This window comes from Thalassophryne amazonica, chromosome 2 (genome assembly GCF_902500255.1).
Source record: "Thalassophryne amazonica chromosome 2, fThaAma1.1, whole genome shotgun sequence".
In the NCBI taxonomy this organism is placed as follows: Eukaryota; Metazoa; Chordata; class Actinopteri; order Batrachoidiformes; family Batrachoididae; genus Thalassophryne; species Thalassophryne amazonica.
This window is the reverse complement of record NC_047104.1, coordinates 153,579,187-153,601,601: the sequence shown is the minus strand read 5'-3', so window position 1 is coordinate 153,601,601 and position 22,415 is coordinate 153,579,187. Positions and strand designations below refer to the sequence as shown.

Here is a 22,415-nt window from a genome sequence, read left to right as displayed (position 1 = left end):
TTTACTGTTCAGGAATTGTATACAGAGGTCAGAGGTCAAGTGCTGCATGTTGCGATGCAGTTCCAATTAAGCAGGACTTGATACAGCTGGGTTCTTAATATCGGAGTTCATGCAGTTTTTAGGAAAAGTTCTTGGAACAGTTCTTTATCATAACACAGTCACAGACAGGAATGAGTGGGAATGGGATCCCACTAAGACGAGGAGGAACTTAATTGGCATGTAGCAGAGTTGCGCTCTGAGCAGAGTTTAGCTACAGGAAGCTCTGGCATCTTAAGCACACAGCAGGAAGACGTGGTCAAAGTCACAGAGAGGCATTCAGGCTTGGTACTCCTGGTAACAGCCTGGATCATGGCTCATGGCTCTGGAAGAATGCAATGCTCACAAGTATCTGGCAACTACTGAACAGAAAGTCAGGGTTTAAATAGTCTGTCAATAATCAATCAATCACTCATCTCATCCATCACTTGATCCAGCTATCTTAGCTAATTATAGGCCAATCTCCAACCTTCCTTTTCTCTCAAAAATTCTTGAAAGGGTAGTTGTAAAACAGCTAACTGATCATCTGCAGAGGAATGGTCTATTTGAAGAGTTTCAGTCAGGTTTCAGAATTCATCATAGTACAGAAACAGCATTAGTGAAGGTTACAAGTGATCTTCTTATGGCCTCAGACAGTGGACTCATCTCTGTGCTTGTTCTGTTAGACCTCAGTGCTGCTTTTGATACTGTTGACCATAAAATTTTATTACAGAGATTAGAGCATGCCATAGGTATTAAAGGCACTGCGCTGCGGTGGTTTGAATCATATTTATCTAATAGATTGCAATTTGTTCATGTAAATGGGGAGTCTTCTTCACAGACTAAAGTTAATTATGGAGTTCCACAAGATTCTGTGCTAGGACCAATTTTATTCACTTTATACATGCTTCCCTTAGGCAGTATTATTAGAAAGCATTGCTTAAATTTTCTTTGTTACGCAGATGATATCCAGCTTTATCTATCCATGAAGCCAGAGGACACACACCAATTAGTTAAACTGCAGGAATGTCTTACAGACATAAAGACATGGATGACCTCTAATTTCCTGTGTTTAAATTCAGATAAAACTGAAGTTATTGTACTTGGCCACACAAATCTTAGAAACATGGTGTCTAACCAGATCCTTACTCTGGATGGCATTACCCTGACCTCTAGTAATACTGTGAGAAATCTTGGAGTCATTTTTGATCAGGATATGTCATTCAATGCGCATATTAAACAAATATGTAAGACTGCTTTTTTGCATTTACGCAATATCTCTAAAATGAGAAAGGTCATGTCTCAGAGTGATGCTGAAAAACTAATTCATGCATTTATTTCCTCTAGGCTGGACTATTGTAATTCATTATTATCAGGTTGTCCTAAAAGTTCCCTGAAAAGCCTTCAGTTAATTCAAAATGCTGCAGCTAGAGTACTAACGGGGACTAGAAGGAGAGAGCATATCTCACCCATATTGGCCTCTCTTCATTGGCTCCCTGTTAATTCCAGAATAGAATTTAAAATTCTTCTTCTTACTTATAAGGTTTTGAATAATCAGGTCCCATCTTATCTTAGGGACCTCATAGTACCATATCACCCCAATAGAGCGCTTCGCTCTCAGACTGCAGGCTTACTTGTAGTTCCTAGGGTTTGTAAGTGTTGTATGGCTGGGGGGGCCTGGCTGCCTTTTGTTTCTGTCTTCTGTGCTGTCTCTTGTTTTTCCTTCCAGGTGGCGCGCGTTTAGGACTGAGTGGCTCTGTGGCTGAGTCATCAGGACCTCACCCTGATCACCTGTGGCTGATCATGTGCAGCTCGTCAGGACTCACAGCTGTGGTGCATCTACACGGATTGGAGCATGGTGGCATTTAAGTCTGGAGTACACAGTGTGTATTTGCCAGAGACTCGACCTTGTGACCAGATGGGTGAGATCGTCGTCTCTAGAGCCATCTCATCATCAGTGGATGCAGAGACTGTACCAGGTTTGACACCATGGTCTGTGAAAGAGGAGGGGGTGAGGTCTCACGCTCGTCAGCACACTTCCTGAGGTACGTTAGGTTTTGTGACTAACATTTATACAGTCAGTATATGTGGTGTCCCTCACACCTTATTGTATTGAGCTGTTATGTTAGTCGTTTAATCAGCTTCCACTGCAGTTTGAGTATGTGAACAGGGTGTTCCATGCCTGCAGGGTGGGAAGCTGATTAGTGATTAAGCCAGGAAGTGTTTGCTGTTTATGTACACCTTTGAGCGGTCTCTCTGTGTGTGGAGTGTGGACTCACATGATGGTTTCTTCTTTCACAGACTCGGTTTGTCGCGGCCACCTGGGGGGTGTCGGCGGGGTCCTTGGGTCCGAACTGTTTCTGGCTCCGGACCGTTAGTGCTGCTGGGAGCACACCGGCATTCCACCACGCCAGACCGCGCACTTATTTGTTTGTATTATCACCTCACTGTTATGTTATTAAAGTCAGTTATCCTTTGTACCGTGCTCTGCTTATTTTATACTGGGTCCTTCAAACGCTGGTCAGTTCTCCGGGCTGCGTCCGACACATAACAGTAAGAGTAGAATGGTAGGCAGAGTCTTCAGCTTTCAGGCTCCTCTCCTGTGGAACCAGCTCCCAATTCGGATCAGGGAGACAGACACCCTCTCTACTTTTAAGATTAGGCTTAAAACTTTCCTTTTTGCTAAAGCTTATAGTTAGGGCTGGATCAGGTGACCCTGAACCATCCCTTAGTTATGCTGCTATAGACTTAGACTGCTGGGGGGTTCCCATGATGCACTGAGTGTTTCTTTCTCTTTTTGCTCTGTATGCACCACTCTGCATTTAATCATTAGTGATTGATCTCTGCTCTCTTCCACAGCATGTCTTTTTCCTGATTCTCTCCCCTCAGCCCCAACCAGTCCTAGCAGAAGACTGCCCCTCCCTGAGCCTGGTTCTGCTGGAGGTTTCTTCCTGTTAAAAGGGAGTTTTCCTTCCCACTGTTGCCAAGTGCTTGCTCATAGGGGGTCGTTTTGACCGTTGGGGTTTTTCTGTAATTATTATATGGCTTTTGCCTTACAATATAAAGCGCCTTGGGGCAACTGTTTGTTGTGATTTGGCGCTATATAAATAAAATTGATTTGATTTTGATTTGATTTGATCCAGGTGTGAAAATAACAGAGGGTGCCATCTGCTGGAGAAACTAGCACATGACACATTAAAAGACAGTTAAAACCAGGATCTGGGGGAAATCCTGACAAAGGACTAAGGTCTTTTTTTTATTTATGTATAGCGCTTTGAGGTAACTTACAAATTGGCACTGTATAATATAACAGAAAGATTATTAGAACACAATTCAAGTTATAACATGTTGAAATAATTTTGAAAAAAAAGAAAGAAAACAGAAAATGTCTAAGCCTATACTCAGAGCCTGAAAGTCATAACGGTCGACTACAACTAACTAATATACAAGTACACAACTACTTTTCTTTTTAGTTGACTAGACAGGTTATTACCAAGGACAGGGCACATCTGGACAGATGCAGTGGATGACAGCATACCCTTTAAGAGATTGTATGAGTGAAGACAGAGATCAAGCAGGAGCCAACACTCACCAACATCCACCCACAGCCAGCAACCCTTTTACTGAAGGGTTTTGAATAAATATTTGCATATAGTAGTACCACAATTGTTTCCATGTAGTTCACTGTGTTAATGACATTTCAACTTGTAGTTCTACAACCCCAATTCCAGTAAAGTTGGCATGTTGTGTAAAATGTAAATAAAACAGAATACAATGATTTGCAAATCCTCTTCAACCTATATTCAATTGAATACACCACAAAGACAAGAAATGTAATTTTCAAACTGATAAACTTTATTGTTTTGTGCAAATATTTGCTCATTTTGAAATGGATGCCTGCCACACATTTCAAAAAAGCTGGGACAGTGGTATGTTTACCACTGTGTTACATCACCTTTTCCTTCTAGCCCATTCAGCCCATTTTTTCCTTCTAACAACACTCAATAAGTGTTTTGGAACTGAGGACACTAATTATTGAAGCTTTGTAGGTGGAATTCTTTCCCATTTTTGCTTGATGTACGACTTCAGTTGTTCAGTAGTCCGGGGTCTCCGTTGTCATATTTTGCACTTCACAATGGGCCACACATTTTCAATGGGCGACAAGGTCTGGACTGCAGGCAGGCCACGCACTCTTTTACTACAAAGCCATGCTGCAGAATGTGTCTTGGCATTGTCTTGCTGAAATAAGCAGGGACGTTCCTGAAAAAGACGTTGCTTGGATGGCAGCATGTGTTGCTCCAAAACCTGGATGTACCTTTCAGCATTGATGGTGCCATCACAGATGTGTAAGTTGTCCATGCCATGAGCACTAACACACCCCCATACCATCACAGATTCTGGCTTTTGAACTTTGTGCTGGTAACAATCTGGATGGTCTTTTTCCTCTTTTGTCCAGAGGACACGATGTCCATGATTTCCAAAAACAATTTGAAATGTGGACTCATCAGACCACAGCACACTTTTCCACTTTGCGTCTGTCCATTTCAAATGAGCTCGGGCCCAGAGAAGGCGGCAGTGTTTCTGGATGTTGTTGATGTATGATTTCACTTTGAATGGTAGAGTTTTAACTTGCACTTATAGTTGTAGCGATGAACTGTGTTAACTGACAATGGTTTTCTGAAGTGTTCCTGAGCCCACGCAGTAAAATCCTTTACACAATGATGTTGGTTTTTAATGCAGTGCCGCCTGAGGGATCGAAGGTCACGGGCATTCAATGTTGGTTTTCGGCCTTGCTGCTTACGTGTGGAAAGTTCTCCAGATTCTCTAAATCTTCTGATTATATTATGGACAGTAGATGATGGAATCCCTAAATTCCTTGCAATTGAACATTGAGAAACATTGTTCTTAAACTGTTGGACTATTTTTTCACGCAGTTGTTCACAAAGTGGTGATCCTCGCCCCATCTTTGCTTGTGAATGACTGAGCCTTTTGGGGATGCTCCTTTTATACCCAATCATGACACTCACCTGTTTCCAATTAGGTGTTCTTTGAGCATTCATTGACCTTCCCAGTCTTTTGTTGCCCCGTCCCAACTTTTTTGAAATGTGTTGCAGGCATCCATTTCAAAATGAGCAAATATTTGCACAAAAATAATAAAGTTTATCAGTTTGAACATTAAATATCATGTTGTGGTGTATTCAATTGAATATAGGTTGAAGAGGATTCGCAAATCATTGTATTCTGTTTTTATTTACATTTTACACAACATCCCAACTTCATTGGAATTGGGGTTGTATACTTAAAAAGTAAACTTGAAGTTCACCTGCTTAGAATGGACCTTAATTTAATGCCAAGACCAGACAAGTCATCGACTAATGGTACCTGACTACTTGAGTGATTTTCATTAGTTGTCCCTCACTGAAAAACTCCTCAAAGATTAAAATTTCAGATTGGGAGGATTTATGTGAATATTCAAATGAGATCTGCAAACAAGGCAAGAGGCACAAAACGTATGTGTTCAACATTGCTCTTGTGTGACATTGTGACTACATCTGCACGACTATGGTTCTTGTAGCATATGGTATCTAGGCACCATGAGTCTCAGTCACGCTACCTGTTTGTGTCCTTGGAGAAGACATTTTGTCTGGATTGTCTCAGTCCACCCACTTGTAAATGGGTACCAGCCTTGGTTGGGGAAGTAACCTGACTGGATTCCCATCTAGGAGGCACTGCAGACTCTCATCCGATTTATGCTGCAGTATCAATCCATATATTAATAGCCAAGTGGCCTCTGTGTGCATGTATAAGTTCGAATACAGACAAGACATTTAATACAGAGCTGACATTTGCCATTTGGTATGCTGAAGTATCTTGGGTCAAGGATGAACATTGCAAAAATGGAAAGTTGATAGGACTAATATTTTTGGAGAAATTAGGGATATTAGCTAACAACTGTGAACAATGGATGTTAAGTAAATTCTAGACTCACACGCCATTCCAGCAGGGGGCAGTAAATCATCTATATATTAAAAGCCAAGCGGCATCTGTGTATGTGTATATGTGCATGCGAGTGTGATTTTATTTAGTAAGTTCAATGTAAGTACATAATATAATTGTAAATACATTAAAAATACATGATGACACAAGAAAGTGAAAAAACTTATTTCCATTGTGGTCCATTTAAACTCTAATGACAAAATCGAAGTAATAATTATATAATAATAGTAATTATTATATGATAATAGTAAGAATAATTCTGATAATAATAATGGTAATAATTATACAAGTGTGTATATGATAACAAGAACCTAAACAATTTCTAAATACGTTAAGACAGTAAGTTAACATGAAAAAAATTGCGTAATAAACAGGAAATAAAAGGGATGAGTTTTTCTTCTAAAAACTTTTGAGGTCTATGGCTCTAAAAACATTATTGACTCACACACCATTGCAACTCATTATAGAAACTTTGCACAGTTTATTACCAACCTTTGAAAAATGTCAGCTACCTATTTTATAAACACTACCCAGTCTTGAGCCAGTGGATCCCCACCGACAATACGCAAGTCTGTGTATAAGCATCAGCACCAATGCGTGTTGGGCCTATATATGACTTACTTCCTCTTCTATTTAGTACAATAAATTAGAAGGTAATCTTTGTACCTGCTAACTAGCAGACTTAAAAAAATCATAATTTAGTCATATACACTGGTGTTATGGTTTTATTTATTGGGCAGAATGTCAGTGCTTGCTGCACAAACTTAAGTAATTTAATAATTAATTGGTCTTTTTTGTGTTTTAGTTTGTTTTGGGTGCTGTCTGGAGAAATATTTGACTTCTTTTATCTGTAGCTATATGCTGTTGTTGTTCGGATTGTGTTTGGATATGAATGTCTACGATCAGGCATATATGGCTGGTTTGATTTGACGTTATACAAGGGTTTAGGAGTTGATAAGTGTTGCTTCTTCCTACGCCTTTAGGCACCATGCATTTTGTATATTGTCTTATATTTCTTTTCTTATATTTCTTTTCACCTTTGACTTTTCTATTATCAGTTTGGTTGTTTGTATACGAGTGAATTTGTGTTATGCACAGGTGTCTAATAAATTCAATTCAAATTCAATTCAATTCAATTGTTTAATTCCCTGTAGCTGGGGATCATGTTGATCCTGGCAGCCCTCATCAGGAAAAATAAACTCTGCCAAGGATTTATTCGAGGATCTAACAGTGTCTTCAGGTGAGTTTGATAGCTTGCTCATAGAGTTAATAGAATCTATTTTAATCAATGAATTAATGGATTGCAGCTGATGTAACTGTTTCTGTGCGATCCCTCAGTCCAGTCAACTTCCTGGAACAGACTCAAGAAAAAGGCCTCGCTGTGGCTGTGTTTGGACTCGTGTTCAGCAAGCTGGCAGTGCTGGTCATCACTCCGGACCCGCTGCCTTTTATCAAAGACACTCCAGTGGAAATCAAAGGTGGAGCATTTATCATCCATGTGATGCTATCAGTCTGTGCATTTTCTTCAAAACACACAGGAACAGTTTTTTAAATTTCAGTTAAAGATAATGTTGGTGGTTGTGACACAAGAGAATGTGACAAACATCAAAAACATGCAGTAAGTAACATTGGCTCTAATCACTTTGAGAGTATTTGGTGTTCCACTATTTTATTGTTCAGTTTAATAAAAAAAACAATGCACCAGTGCAGGGTGTGCAATAGCACTTATCATGGTTAATGTTATCATGCATTTGCACATGTCAACCTGGAGACTCCTGGCTGCACAACAGGGCAGCTGGGCAGCTTCAGGGTGAGCCGACAGCACAAACGAATGGGTGGTTTATAAGGACATTTTTCACAAAATATGCAAAAATGGCAAAGAGACAAATACATCCATCTATTTTCTATTCCTGCTTACTCTAATTAAGGGTCGGAGTGGGGTGGGGGGGTGGAGACTATCCCAGCAGTTGTAGGGCGTGAGGCGGGGTACACCCTGGACAGGATGCCAGCTTATCACAGGGCCACATATAGACAAACAAGTCATTCATACTCACAAACACACCTACGGTCAATTTAATAAAGTTTCCAGTTCACCTAAACTGCATGTGTTTGGAGTATGAGAAAGCCGGAGCACCCGGAGGGAACCAGCATGAACACGGGCAGAACATGCAAACTCCATACAAAAAGGCCCGGCTGTGAATCAATCCCATGACTGTCTTCCTGTGAGGCAACAGTGCTAACCACTAATCCACCGTGCCATCCCACTGAAAGACATTCACAGGCATTTGAACAAGAGAAATATCACAACAAATAACCACAAAAAGGCAGAATTAGTCAAGTTTGCTAACAAGCCAGATAATCTTGGTGTTCTGCCACAAGAAGCCCAAGATGAAGAGGACAAGTCCAAACAACACTGATCAGTTTTATGAGAGGAAGACATTTTTTTCTGCAGACTTTTGCTTTTAAAAAGTCACTGAAATATTGTCCAGATGTGACCAGTGCTGACTGTTTTGCCAAATGCCAAATGTTCGGATCCACCAGGACTCTTCCTAGAGCTGGTCACCCGTCTCAACTGAGTGATTGGGGGAGAAGGACCTTAGTCAGGGAGGTGACCAAGAACATGATGGTCACTCTGTCAGAGCTCCAGCATTCCTCTGTGGAGAGAGTTGAACCTTCCAGAAGGACAACCATCTCTGCAGCAATCCTCCAATCAGGCCTGTATGGTAGAGTGTCCAGACAGAAGCCACTCCTTAGTAAAAGACATATGGATGACATCCTGGATGAAAACCTGCTCCAGAGCGCTTTAGACTGGGATGGTTCATCTTTCAGCAGGACAATGACCCTAAGCACACAGCCAAGATATCAAAGGAGTGGCTTCAGGACAACTCTGTGGATGTGCTTGAGTGGCCCAGCCAGAGCCCAGACCTGAATCTGATTGAACATCTCTGGAGAGATCTGAAAATGTCTGTTCACTGACACTCCCCATCCAACCTGATGGAGCTTGAGAGGTGCTGCAAAGAGGAATGGACCAAACTGCCCAAACATAGGTGCACCAAGCTTGTGACATCATATTCAAGAAGACCTGAGTCTGTAATTGCTGCCAAAGGTGCATGAACAAAGTATTGAGGAAAGGCTGTGAATTCTTATGTACGCGTAGCTTCTTAGTTTTTATTTTTAATAAATTTGCAAAAAATCACAAAACAAAATGTTTTTCATGTCATTATGGGGTGTTGTGAGTAGAATTTTTTTGGGGGGGAATAATTAATTTACGTCATTTTGGAATTAGGGTGTAACATAACAAAATGGAAAAAGTGAAGTGCTGTGAATACTTTCTGGATGCACTGTATAACAACAACAGTACTTTGTAACAAACTTTATTCATAAAAACATGGCAAACAGCTCAGATCATTGTGAGTTCATTCAACATCCATTGACGAACATGTGCCTTCTTTGTGCATTGTCTGTGCATCCTTTGAATTTTCTCCAGCCTCTGCATCCCTTCTGCATTTGTTTTGAACATGCTCAAAAATTCACCGTGACCATGGTGACCTGTGTGCTTCCGCTGAACGTTCTTTATATGATCTAGGCACATGTTGTGCCTTCCTTCAGCATCCTGTGATTCCTCCATGAATTTCTGGTTGCATAAGAGACGCAGAAGGGACTTACCCCGCATGTCTTTTGAGGTGAGAGGAAGCCTGAAGCCTGAGAAATGATGAGGCACTGGTGGGAAACAATCCCATGACCTTTTTTTGCTGTGAGGCAACAGTGCTAACCACTAAACCTGCATGTCGGATGCTCTGATGAATTCCTGTTACATTGATGTTACTGGCAATACTGGAAAATACACCAAATAAGAACTTTTTATTTACATTCTAAGAGTAACGTCATTTATTATTTTTCAGAGTACATGAAGATACTTTCCATCTTCTACTATCCAGTCCTTTATTATCCTCTGTTGGTCTGTGGTGCTCTGCAGCACAAAGCAGGTTATGGGATCGGGACCCTCCTCTCTTTTACTCACTTTGGGGTCATGCTGTGGCAGAAGATTGACTGTCAAAAGACACCAGAGGTGACATTTTACTGTCATTCATCAAACAGACTGTGGTTAAGAATTTTAAGTAAGAGAAAAATGTTAGTTCTTCTTCTTCTTCTTCTTCTTCTTCTTCTTCTTCTTCTTCTTTTGACTGCTCCCGTTAGGGGTCACCACAGCAGATCAGTCGTTTTAAAGATGTTATTCATTATTGTCAAGGTAATTTTATACAAATAATGAAAATTATCAACCATGCAGTTAAGACTGATGTTTTATTAAATGATGATTAAGGTCACATTTTTATAGCCCTCATCATATTAAAACACTATAAACCAAGACTTTGAGTGCTGCATTCACCAATGACAACTTCATTTGTAGGAAATCCATTTTTGTTCAAAATAAGCAAGGTCAAAACACAGAGACAGGTCACAATGACAGACAAGAGGTCAAAACAGAGGCAGGTCACTATGACAGACAGGAGGTCAAAACAGAGGCAGGTCGCAATGACAGACAAGAGGTCAAAACAGAGGCAGGTCACTATGACAGACAGGAGGTCAAAACAGAGGCAGGTCACGATGACAGACAAGAGGTCAAAACACAGAGGCAGGTCGCAATGACAGACAAGAGGTCAAAACAGAGGCAGGTCACGATGACAGACAAGAGGTCAAAACAGAGGCAGGTCACTATGACAGACAGGAGGTCAAAACAGAGGCAGGTCACGATGACAGACAAGAGGTCAAAACACAGAGGCAGGTCGCAATGACAGACAAGAGGTCAAAACAGAGGCAGGTCACGATGACAGACAAGAAGTCAAAACAGAGGCAGGTCACTATGACAGACAGGAGGTCAAAACAGAGGCAGGTCGCAATGACAGACAAGAGGTCAAAACACAGAGGCAGGTCACTATGACAGACAGGAGGTCAAAACAGAGGCAGGTCACGATGACAGACAAGAGGTCAAAACACAGAGGCAGGTCGCAATGACAGACAAGAGGTCAAAACAGAGGCAGGTCACGATGACAGACAAGAGGTCAAAACAGAGGCAGGTCACTATGACAGACAGGAGGTCAAAACAGAGGCAGGTCACGATGACAGACAAGAGGTCAAAACACAGAGGCAGGTCGCAATGACAGACAAGAGGTCAAAACAGAGGCAGGTCACGATGACAGACAAGAAGTCAAAACAGAGGCAGGTCACGATGACAGACAAGAGGTCAAAACACAGAGGCAGGTCGCAATGACAGACAGGAGGTCAAAACAGAGGCAGGTCATGATGACAGACAAGAGGTCAAAATACAGAGGCAGGTCTCTATGACAGATAGAAGGTAAAAACACAGAGGCAGGTCGCAATGACAGACAGGAGGTCAAAACACAGAGGCAGGTCACGATGACAGACAAGAGGTCAAAACAGAGGCAGGTCTCTATGACAGACAGGAGGTCAAAACACAGAGGCAGGTCTCTATGACAGACAGGAGGTCAAAACACAGAGGCAGGTCGCAATGACAGACAGGAGGTCAAAACAGAGGCATGTCTCTATGACAGACAAGAGGTCAAAACACAGAGACAGGTCGCAATGACAGACAGGAGGTCAAAACACAGAGGCAGGTCTCTATGACAGACAAGAGGTCAAAACACAGAGACAGGTCTCTATGGCAGACAGGAGGTCAAAACACAGAGGCAGGTCTCTATGACAGACAAGAGGTCAAAACACAGAGGCAGGTCGCAATGACAGACAGGAGGTCAAAACAGAGGCAGGTCTCTATGACAGACAGGAGGTCAAAACACAGAGACAGGTCTCTATGACTGATAGAAGGTCAAAACACAGAGGCAGGTCTCTATGACAGACAGGAGGTCAAAACACAGAGGCAGGTCTCTATGACAGACAGGAGGTTAAAACAGAGGCAGGTCTCTATGGCAGACAGGAGGACAAAAAACAGAGGCAGGTCTCTATGACAGACAGGAGGTCAAAACACAGAGGCAGGTCTCTATGGCAGACAGGAGGTAAAAACACAGAGGCAGGACTCTATGACAGACAGGAGGTCAAAACACAGAGGCAGGTCTCTATGACAGACAGGAGGTCAAAACAGAGGCAGGTCACGATGACAGACAAGAGGTCAAAACACAGAGGCAGGTCGCAATGACAGACAGGAGGGCAAAACAGAGGCAGGTCTCTATGGCAGACAGGAGGTCAAAACACAGAGGCAGGTCTCTATGACAGACAGGAGGTCAAAACAGAGGCAGCTCTCTATGGCAGACAGGAGGCCAAAACACAGAGACAGGTCTCTATGACATGCAGGAGGTCAAAACACAGAGACAGGTCTCTATGACTGATAGAAGGTCAAAACACAGAGGCAGGTCTCTATGACAGACAGGAGGTCAAAACACAGAGGCAGGTCTCTATGACAGACAGGAGGTTAAAACAGAGGCAGGTCTCTATGGCAGACAGGAGGACAAAAAACAGAGGCAGGTCTCTATGACAGACAGGAGGTCAAAACACAGAGGCAGGTCTCTATGGCAGACAGGAGGTAAAAACACAGAGGCAGGACTCTATGACAGACAGGAGGTCAAAACACAGAGGCAGGTCTCTATGACAGACAGGAGGTCAAAACAGAGGCAGGTCACGATGACAGACAAGAGGTCAAAACACAGAGGCAGGTCGCAATGACAGACAGGAGGGCAAAACAGAGGCAGGTCTCTATGGCAGACAGGAGGTCAAAACACAGAGGCAGGTCTCTATGACAGACAGGAGGTCAAAACAGAGGCAGCTCTCTATGGCAGACAGGAGGCCAAAACACAGAGACAGGTCTCTATGACATGCAGGAGGTCAAAACACAGAGACAGGTCTCTATGACATGCAGGAGGTCAAAACACAGAGACAGGTCTCTATGACAGATAGAAGGTCAAAACACAGAGACAGGTCTCTATGACATGCAGGAGGTCAAAAAACAGAGGCAGGTCTCTATGACAGATAGAAGGTAAAAACACAAAGGCAGGTCTCTATGACATGCAGGAGGTCAAAACACAGAGGCAGGTCTCTATGACAGACAGGAGGTCAAAAAACAGAGGCAGGTCACAATGACAGACAAGAGGTCAAAACACAGAGACAGGTCTCTATGACATGCAGGAGGTCAAAAAACAGAGGCAGGTCTCTATGACAGATAGAAGGTAAAAACACAAAGGCAGGTCTCTATGACATGCAGGAGGTCAAAACACAGAGGCAGGTCTCTATGACAGACAGGAGGTCAAAAAACAGAGGCAGGTCACAATGACAGACAGGAGGTCAAAACACAGAGACAGGTCTCTATGACATGCAGGAGGTCAAAAAACAGAGGCAGGTCTCTATGACAGATAGAAGGTAAAAACACAAAGGCAGGTCTCTATGACATGCAGGAGGTCAAAACACAGAGACAGGTCTCTATGACATGCAGGAGGTCAAAAAACAGAGGCAGGTCTCTATGACAGATAGAAGGTAAAAACACAAAGGCAGGTCCCTATGAAATGCAGGAGGTCAAAACACAGAGGCAGGTCTCTATGACAGACAGGAGGTCAAAACAGAGGCAGGTCACAATGACAGACAAGAGGTCAAAACAGAGGCAGGTCTCTATGACAGACAGGAGGTCAAAACACAGAGGCAGGTCGCAATGACAGACAGGAGGTCAAAACAGAGGCAGGTCTCTATGGCAGACAGGATGTCAAAACACAGAGACAGGTCTCTATGACAGACAGGAGGTCAAAACACAGAGGCAGGTCGCAATGACAGACAGGAGGTCAAAACAGAGGCAGGTCTCTATGGCAGACAGGAGGTCAAAACACAGAGGCAGGTCTCTATGACATGCAGGAGGTCAAAACACAGAGGCAGGTCTCTATGACAGACAGGAGGTCAAAACAGAGGCAGGTCTCTATGACAGACAGGAGGTCAAAACAGAGGCAGGTCACGATGACAGACAAGAGGTCAAAACACAGAGGCAGGTCTCTATGACAGACAGGAGGTCAAAACAGAGGCAGGTCTCTATGACAGACAGGAGGTCAAAACACAGAGGCAGGTCGCAATGACAGACAGGAGGTCAAAACAGAGGCAGGTCTCTATGGCAGACAGGAGGTCAAAACACAGAGACAGGTCTCTATGACATGCAGGAGGTCAAAACACAGAGGCAGGTCTCTATGACAGACAGGAGGTCAAAACAGAGGCAGGTCTCTATGGCAGACAGGAGGTCAAAACACAGAGACAGGTCTCTATGACATGCAGGAGGTCAAAACACAGAGACAGGTCTCTATGACAGATAGAAGGTCAAAACACAGAGGCAGGTCTCTATGGCAGACAGGAGGTCAAAACACAGAGGCAGGTCTCTATGACAGATAGAAGGTAAAAACACAGAGGCAGGTCTCTATGACATGCAGGAGGTCAAAACACAGAGGCAGGTCTCTATGACAGACAGAAGGTCAAAACAGAGGCAGGTCACGATGACAGACAAGAGGTAAAAACACAGAGGCAGGTCTCTATGACAGACAAGAGGTCAAAACACAGAGGCAGGTCGCAATGACAGACAGGAGGGCAAAACAGAGGCAGGTCTCTATGACAGACAGGAGGTCAAAACAGAGGCAGCTCTCTATGGCAGACAGGAGGTCAAAACACAGAGACAGGTCTCTATGACATGCAGGAGGTCAAAACACAGAGACAGGTCTCTATGACAGATAGAAGGTCAAAACACAGAGACAGGTCTCTATGACATGCAGGAGGTCAAAACACAGAGACAGGTCTCTATGACAGATAGAAGGTCAAAACACAGAGGCAGGTCTCTATGGCAGACAGGAGGTCAAAACACAGAGGCAGGTCTCTATGGCAGACAGGAGGTAAAAACACAGAGGCAGGTCTCTATGACAGACAGGAGGACAAAAAACAGAGGCAGGTCTCTATGACAGACAGGAGGTCAAAACAGAGGCAGGTCACAATGACAGACAAGAGGTCAAAACACAGAGGCAGGTCGCAATGACAGACAGGAGGGCAAAACAGAGACAGGTCTCTATGACAGACAGGAGGTCAAAACAGAGGCAGCTCTCTATGGCAGACAGGAGGTCAAAACACAGAGACAGGTCTCTATGACATGCAGGAGGTCAAAACACAGAGACAGGTCTCTATGACAGATAGAAGGTCAAAACACAGAGGCAGGTCTCTATGGCAGACAGGAGGTCAAAACACAGAGGCAGGTCTCTATGGCAGACAGGAGGTAAAAACACAGAGGCAGGTCTCTATGACAGACAGGAGGACAAAACACAGAGGCAGGTCTCTATGACATGCAGGAGGACAAAACACAGAGACAGGTCTCTATGACAGACAGGAGGTCAAAACACAGAGGCAGGTCTCTATGACAGACAGGAGGACAAAACACAGAGACAGGTCTCTATGACATGCAGGAGGACAAAACACAGAGACAGGTCTCTATGACATGCAGGAGGACAAAACACAGAGGCAGGTCTCTATGACAGACAGGAGGACAAAACACAGAGACAGGTCTCTATGACAGACAGGAGGTCAAAACACAGAGGCAGGTCTCTATGACATGCAGGAGGACAAAACACAGAGACAGGTCTCTATGACATGCAGGAGGACAAAACACAGAGGCAGGTCTCTATGACAGACAGGAGGACAAAACACAGAGACAGGTCTCTATGACATGCAGGAGGTCAAAACACAGAGACAGGTCTCTATGACAGATAGAAGGTCAAAACACAGAGGCAGGTCTCTATGGCAGACAGGAGGTCAAAACACAGAGGCAGGTCTCTATGGCAGACAGGAGGTAAAAACACAGAGGCAGGTCTCTATGACAGACAGGAGGTCAAAACACAGAGGCAGGTCTCTATGGCAGACAGGAGGTAAAAACACAGAGGCAGGTCTCTATGACAGACAGGAGGACAAAAAACAGAGGCAGGTCTCTATGACAGACAGGAGGTCAAAACAGAGGCAGGTCACGATGACAGACAAGAGGTCAGAACACAGAGGCAGGTCGCAATGACAGACAGGAAGGCAAAACAGAGGCAGGTCTCTATGGCAGACAGGAGGTCAAAACACAGAGACAGGTCTCTATGACAGACAGGAGGTCAAAATAGAGGCAGCTCTCTATGGCAGACAGGAGGTCAAAACACAGAGACAGGTCTCTATGGCATGCAGGAGGTCAAAACACAGAGACAGGTCTCTATGACAGATAGAAGGTCAAAACACAGAGACAGGTCTCTATGACATGCAGTAGGTCAAAAAACAGAGGCAGGTCTCTATGACATGCAGGAGGTCAAAACACAGAGGCAGGTCTCTATGACATGCAGGAGGTCAAAACACAGAGGCAGGTCTCTATGACAGACAGGAGGTCAAAACACAGAGACAGGTCTCTATGACAGACAGGAGGACAAAACACAGAGGCAGGTCTCTATGACAGGCAGGAGGACAAAACACAGAGACAGGTCTCTATGACAGACAGGAGGTCAAAACACAGAGACAGGTCTCTATGACAGACAGGAGGTCAAAACACAGAGGCAGGTCTCTATGACATGCAGGAGGACAAAACACAGAGACAGGTCTCTATGACAGACAGGAGGTCAAAACACAGAGACAGGTCTCTATGACAGACAGGAGGACAAAACACAGAGGCAGGTCTCTATGACATGCAGGAGGACAAAACACAGAGACAGGTCTCTATGACAGATAGAAGGTAAAAACACAGAGGCAGGTCTCTATGACAGATAGAAGGTAAAAACACAGAGGCAGGTCTCTATGACATGCAGGAGGTCAAAACACAGAGGCAGGTCTCTATGACAGACAGGAGGACAAAACACAGAGACAGGTCTCTATGACAGATAGAAGGTAAAAACACAGAGGCAGGTCTCTATGACATGCAGGAGGTCAAAACACAGAGACAGGTCTCTATGACAGACAGGAGGACAAAACACAGAGGCAGGTCTCTATGACATGCAGGAGGACAAAACACAGAGACAGGTCTCTATGACAGATAGAAGGTCAAAACACAGAGACAGGTCTCTATGACATGCAGTAGGTCAAAAAACAGAGGCAGGTCTCTATGACAGATAGAAGGTAAAAACACAGAGGCAGGTCTCTATGACAGACAGGAGGTCAAAACACAGAGGCAGGTCTCTATGACATGCAGGAGGTCAAAACACAGAGGCAGGTCTCTATGACATGCAGGAGGTCAAAACACAGAGGCAGGTATCTATGACAGACAGGAGGTCAAAACACAGAGGCAGGTCTCTATGACATGCAGGAGGTCAAAACACAGAGGCAGGTCTCTATGACAGATAGAAGGTCAAAACACAGAGACAGGTCTCTATGACATGCAGTAGGTCAAAAAACAGAGGCAGGTCTCTATGACAGATAGAAGGTAAAAACACAGAGGCAGGTCTCTATGACAGACAGGAGGTCAAAACACAGAGGCAGGTCTCTATGACATGCAGGAGGTCAAAACACAGAGGCAGGTCTCTATGACAGACAGGAGGTCAAAACACAGAGGCAGGTCTCTATGACATGCAGGAGGTCAAAACACAGAGGCAGGTCTCTATGACATGCAGGAGGTCAAAACACAGAGGCAGGTCTCTATGACATGCAGGAGGTCAAAACACAGAGGCAGGTCTCTATGACAGATAGAAGGTAAAAACACAGAGGCAGGTCTCTATGACATGCAGGAGGTCAAAACACAGAGACAGGTCTCTATGACAGACAGGAGGTCAAAACAGAGGCAGGTCACGATGACAGACAAGAGGTCAAAACACAGAGGCAGGTCTCTATGACAGACAGGAGGTCAAAACACAGAGACAGGTCTCTATGACATGCAGGAGGTCAAAACACAGAGACAGGTCTCTATGACAGATAGAAGGTCAAAACACAGAGGCAGGTCTCTATGGCAGACAGGAGGTCAAAACACAGAGGCAGGTCTCTATGGCAGACAGGAGGTAAAAACACAGAGGCAGGTCTCTATGACAGACAGGAGGACAAAAAACAGAGGCAGGTCTCTATGACAGACAGGAGGTCAAAACAGAGGCAGGTCACAATGACAGACAAGAGGTCAAAACACAGAGGCAGGTCGCAATGACAGACAGGAGGGCAAAACAGAGACAGGTCTCTATGACAGACAGGAGGTCAAAACAGAGGCAGCTCTCTATGGCAGACAGGAGGTCAAAACACAGAGACAGGTCTCTATGACATGCAGGAGGTCAAAACACAGAGACAGGTCTCTATGACAGATAGAAGGTCAAAACACAGAGGCAGGTCTCTATGGCAGACAGGAGGTCAAAACACAGAGGCAGGTCTCTATGGCAGACAGGAGGTAAAAACACAGAGGCAGGTCTCTATGACAGACAGGAGGACAAAACACAGAGGCAGGTCTCTATGACATGCAGGAGGACAAAACACAGAGACAGGTCTCTATGACAGACAGGAGGTCAAAACACAGAGGCAGGTCTCTATGACAGACAGGAGGACAAAACACAGAGACAGGTCTCTATGACATGCAGGAGGACAAAACACAGAGACAGGTCTCTATGACATGCAGGAGGACAAAACACAGAGGCAGGTCTCTATGACAGACAGGAGGACAAAACACAGAGACAGGTCTCTATGACAGACAGGAGGTCAAAACACAGAGGCAGGTCTCTATGACATGCAGGAGGACAAAACACAGAGACAGGTCTCTATGACATGCAGGAGGACAAAACACAGAGGCAGGTCTCTATGACAGACAGGAGGACAAAACACAGAGACAGGTCTCTATGACATGCAGGAGGTCAAAACACAGAGACAGGTCTCTATGACAGATAGAAGGTCAAAACACAGAGGCAGGTCTCTATGGCAGACAGGAGGTCAAAACACAGAGGCAGGTCTCTATGGCAGACAGGAGGTAAAAACACAGAGGCAGGTCTCTATGACAGACAGGAGGTCAAAACACAGAGGCAGGTCTCTATGGCAGACAGGAGGTAAAAACACAGAGGCAGGTCTCTATGACAGACAGGAGGACAAAAAACAGAGGCAGGTCTCTATGACAGACAGGAGGTCAAAACAGAGGCAGGTCACGATGACAGACAAGAGGTCAGAACACAGAGGCAGGTCGCAATGACAGACAGGAAGGCAAAACAGAGGCAGGTCTCTATGGCAGACAGGAGGTCAAAACACAGAGACAGGTCTCTATGACAGACAGGAGGTCAAAATAGAGGCAGCTCTCTATGGCAGACAGGAGGTCAAAACACAGAGACAGGTCTCTATGGCATGCAGGAGGTCAAAACACAGAGACAGGTCTCTATGACAGATAGAAGGTCAAAACACAGAGACAGGTCTCTATGACATGCAGTAGGTCAAAAAACAGAGGCAGGTCTCTATGACATGCAGGAGGTCAAAACACAGAGGCAGGTCTCTATGACATGCAGGAGGTCAAAACACAGAGGCAGGTCTCTATGACAGACAGGAGGTCAAAACACAGAGACAGGTCTCTATGACAGACAGGAGGACAAAACACAGAGGCAGGTCTCTATGACAGGCAGGAGGACAAAACACAGAGACAGGTCTCTATGACAGACAGGAGGTCAAAACACAGAGACAGGTCTCTATGACAGACAGGAGGTCAAAACACAGAGGCAGGTCTCTATGACATGCAGGAGGACAAAACACAGAGACAGGTCTCTATGACAGACAGGAGGTCAAAACACAGAGACAGGTCTCTATGACAGACAGGAGGACAAAACACAGAGGCAGGTCTCTATGACATGCAGGAGGACAAAACACAGAGACAGGTCTCTATGACAGATAGAAGGTAAAAACACAGAGGCAGGTCTCTATGACAGATAGAAGGTAAAAACACAGAGGCAGGTCTCTATGACATGCAGGAGGTCAAAACACAGAGGCAGGTCTCTATGACAGACAGGAGGACAAAACACAGAGACAGGTCTCTATGACAGATAGAAGGTAAAAACACAGAGGCAGGTCTCTATGACATGCAGGAGGTCAAAACACAGAGACAGGTCTCTATGACAGACAGGAGGACAAAACACAGAGGCAGGTCTCTATGACATGCAGGAGGACAAAACACAGAGACAGGTCTCTATGACAGATAGAAGGTCAAAACACAGAGACAGGTCTCTATGACATGCAGTAGGTCAAAAAACAGAGGCAGGTCTCTATGACAGATAGAAGGTAAAAACACAGAGGCAGGTCTCTATGACAGACAGGAGGTCAAAACACAGAGGCAGGTCTCTATGACATGCAGGAGGTCAAAACACAGAGGCAGGTCTCTATGACATGCAGGAGGTCAAAACACAGAGGCAGGTCTCTATGACAGACAGGAGGTCAAAACACAGAGGCAGGTCTCTATGACATGCAGGAGGTCAAAACACAGAGGCAGGTCTCTATGACAGATAGAAGGTCAAAACACAGAGACAGGTCTCTATGACATGCAGTAGGTCAAAAAACAGAGGCAGGTCTCTATGACAGATAGAAGGTAAAAACACAGAGGCAGGTCTCTATGACAGACAGGAGGTCAAAACACAGAGGCAGGTCTCTATGACATGCAGGAGGTCAAAACACAGAGGCAGGTCTCTATGACAGACAGGAGGTCAAAACACAGAGGCAGGTCTCTATGACATGCAGGAGGTCAAAACACAGAGGCAGGTCTCTATGACATGCAGGAGGTCAAAACACAGAGGCAGGTCTCTATGACATGCAGGAGGTCAAAACACAGAGGCAGGTCTCTATGACAGATAGAAGGTAAAAACACAGAGGCAGGTCTCTATGACATGCAGGAGGTCAAAACACAGAGACAGGTCTCTATGACAGACAGGAGGTCAAAACAGAGGCAGGTCACGATGACAGACAAGAGGTCAAAACACAGAGGCAGGTCTCTATGACAGACAGGAGGTCAAAACACAGAGACAGGTCTCTATGACATGCAGGAGGTCAAAACACAGAGACAGGTCTCTATGACAGACAGGAGGTCAAAACATAGAGGCAGGTCTCTATGACAGACAGGAGGTCAAAACAGTGTTTTTTGACCTCCTGTCTGACCTCCTGACCTCTGCCAGAGCCCAAAGGAGCAGTCAGGGACAGGTAGCAATGTTCAATAATAGAGACACAAGAGCACAGTGGATATGGGAAGACTTGGAATTACACACAAGTCATTTTGACCAACCCTGTCTCACGGCAAGTTGTGATTCAGGAGCACGAAATATACATTAATCTATTGGTTCGTGATATTGTTATGAAAAGTGCCTCATTTTGGTCACGTCAGCACAAATTCATGCTCATTCATTCCGTGATGGCTGCACGAAATTAAAAGTGGTCGGGGGGGTCGGGGTGGTTATGGTTAGGGTGGGGGGAAGGAGTAGGATTAGGTTATGTTTAAGGTTAAGGTTGCGGGTTGGAGTAGGGTTAGTAATAGTGAGTTAAATAAAACCCCGTCACAAAAATTTGACTCATTTCGTGCCGGGAGCACGAAAAAAAAAAAATGAGACTGGGCTGTTCTGGCACAGAGACAGAGAGAAGGGTTTTTTTTTTTTTTTTTTTAAATATATGTTGTGTTTTCTGCTTCCTTTGACGTTTTACTGTTTTTTTCTTGTATTCCTATATTTAGCCAGGATTTTCAGTAAAATTTGTTTTCCTTTTTATTTATTTCTTTTTTAATGACAGGACATTGTAATTTAAGTACATGTGAGAAGGTGCAGTCATCCTTTAGGATTTTTCACAGGGACTAATCTGGCCTCCTTTAGAAAATCTTCAGACACCTTTAAACAATGTGGTTTGGAAGGAAAGGGTATTTTTTTTTCCTTGCCATTTGGGAAATCTGATTGCATAAATGTGATTTGTGTCTGTTTTCTGTCCACAGATCTATAAATTCTACTCTCTGCTTGCTAGTCTTCCTCAGCTGGGCTGTCTTTTGTATCTCTGCATCCAGTTTCCTTTGCTTTTTATCAAAGGGCCAAAGTCTGATCAGGTACAATAACTCACTCCAGTAAAGCTTTTTTCGTGGGGGAAAAAAGCATTAACGTTTCCATGTCTGTGCCATGGCCACCGAAAATATTCCTGATACAATTAGTGTAAACGAATCTTGTTGAGCCTCTGATGCAGCTGATGTTGGAATTTGTGCTATGTCCAACATGATTATGTTAAGCTGATTCTGAAGAATAAAGTGGATTTAACTCAGCATCCTGGGACAGATTATGATGTTAGGATTGTTATTCTCTCTAGATTTACCCAAACAACAAGGTATTTGTTTCAACAACAGCTTTATTCTGCTAATTTCTAAAACACATTGAGGAAAAAAAAAAATCTGATGTGCAAATAAAGAGGGAAATCTTTTTTTCTTTTCTACTTCAATCCTGGGGTTTGGCATG

General features: G+C 44.2%; 1 protein-coding gene across 1 annotated transcript in view; it reads left to right on the top strand.

Moving 5' to 3' along the window:
* LOC117500756 (receptor for retinol uptake stra6-like) overlaps positions 1-22,415 on the top strand; it is a 68,096-nt gene that overhangs the window by 7,551 nt on the left and 38,130 nt on the right. The window contains exons 3-6 of the mRNA XM_034159532.1: positions 7,167-7,252; positions 7,351-7,490; positions 9,915-10,081; positions 21,908-22,015. Of these exons, the coding sequence (XP_034015423.1) occupies positions 7,167-7,252; positions 7,351-7,490; positions 9,915-10,081; positions 21,908-22,015 (501 nt within the window). The remainder of the gene's footprint in view (positions 1-7,166; positions 7,253-7,350; positions 7,491-9,914; positions 10,082-21,907; positions 22,016-22,415) is intronic.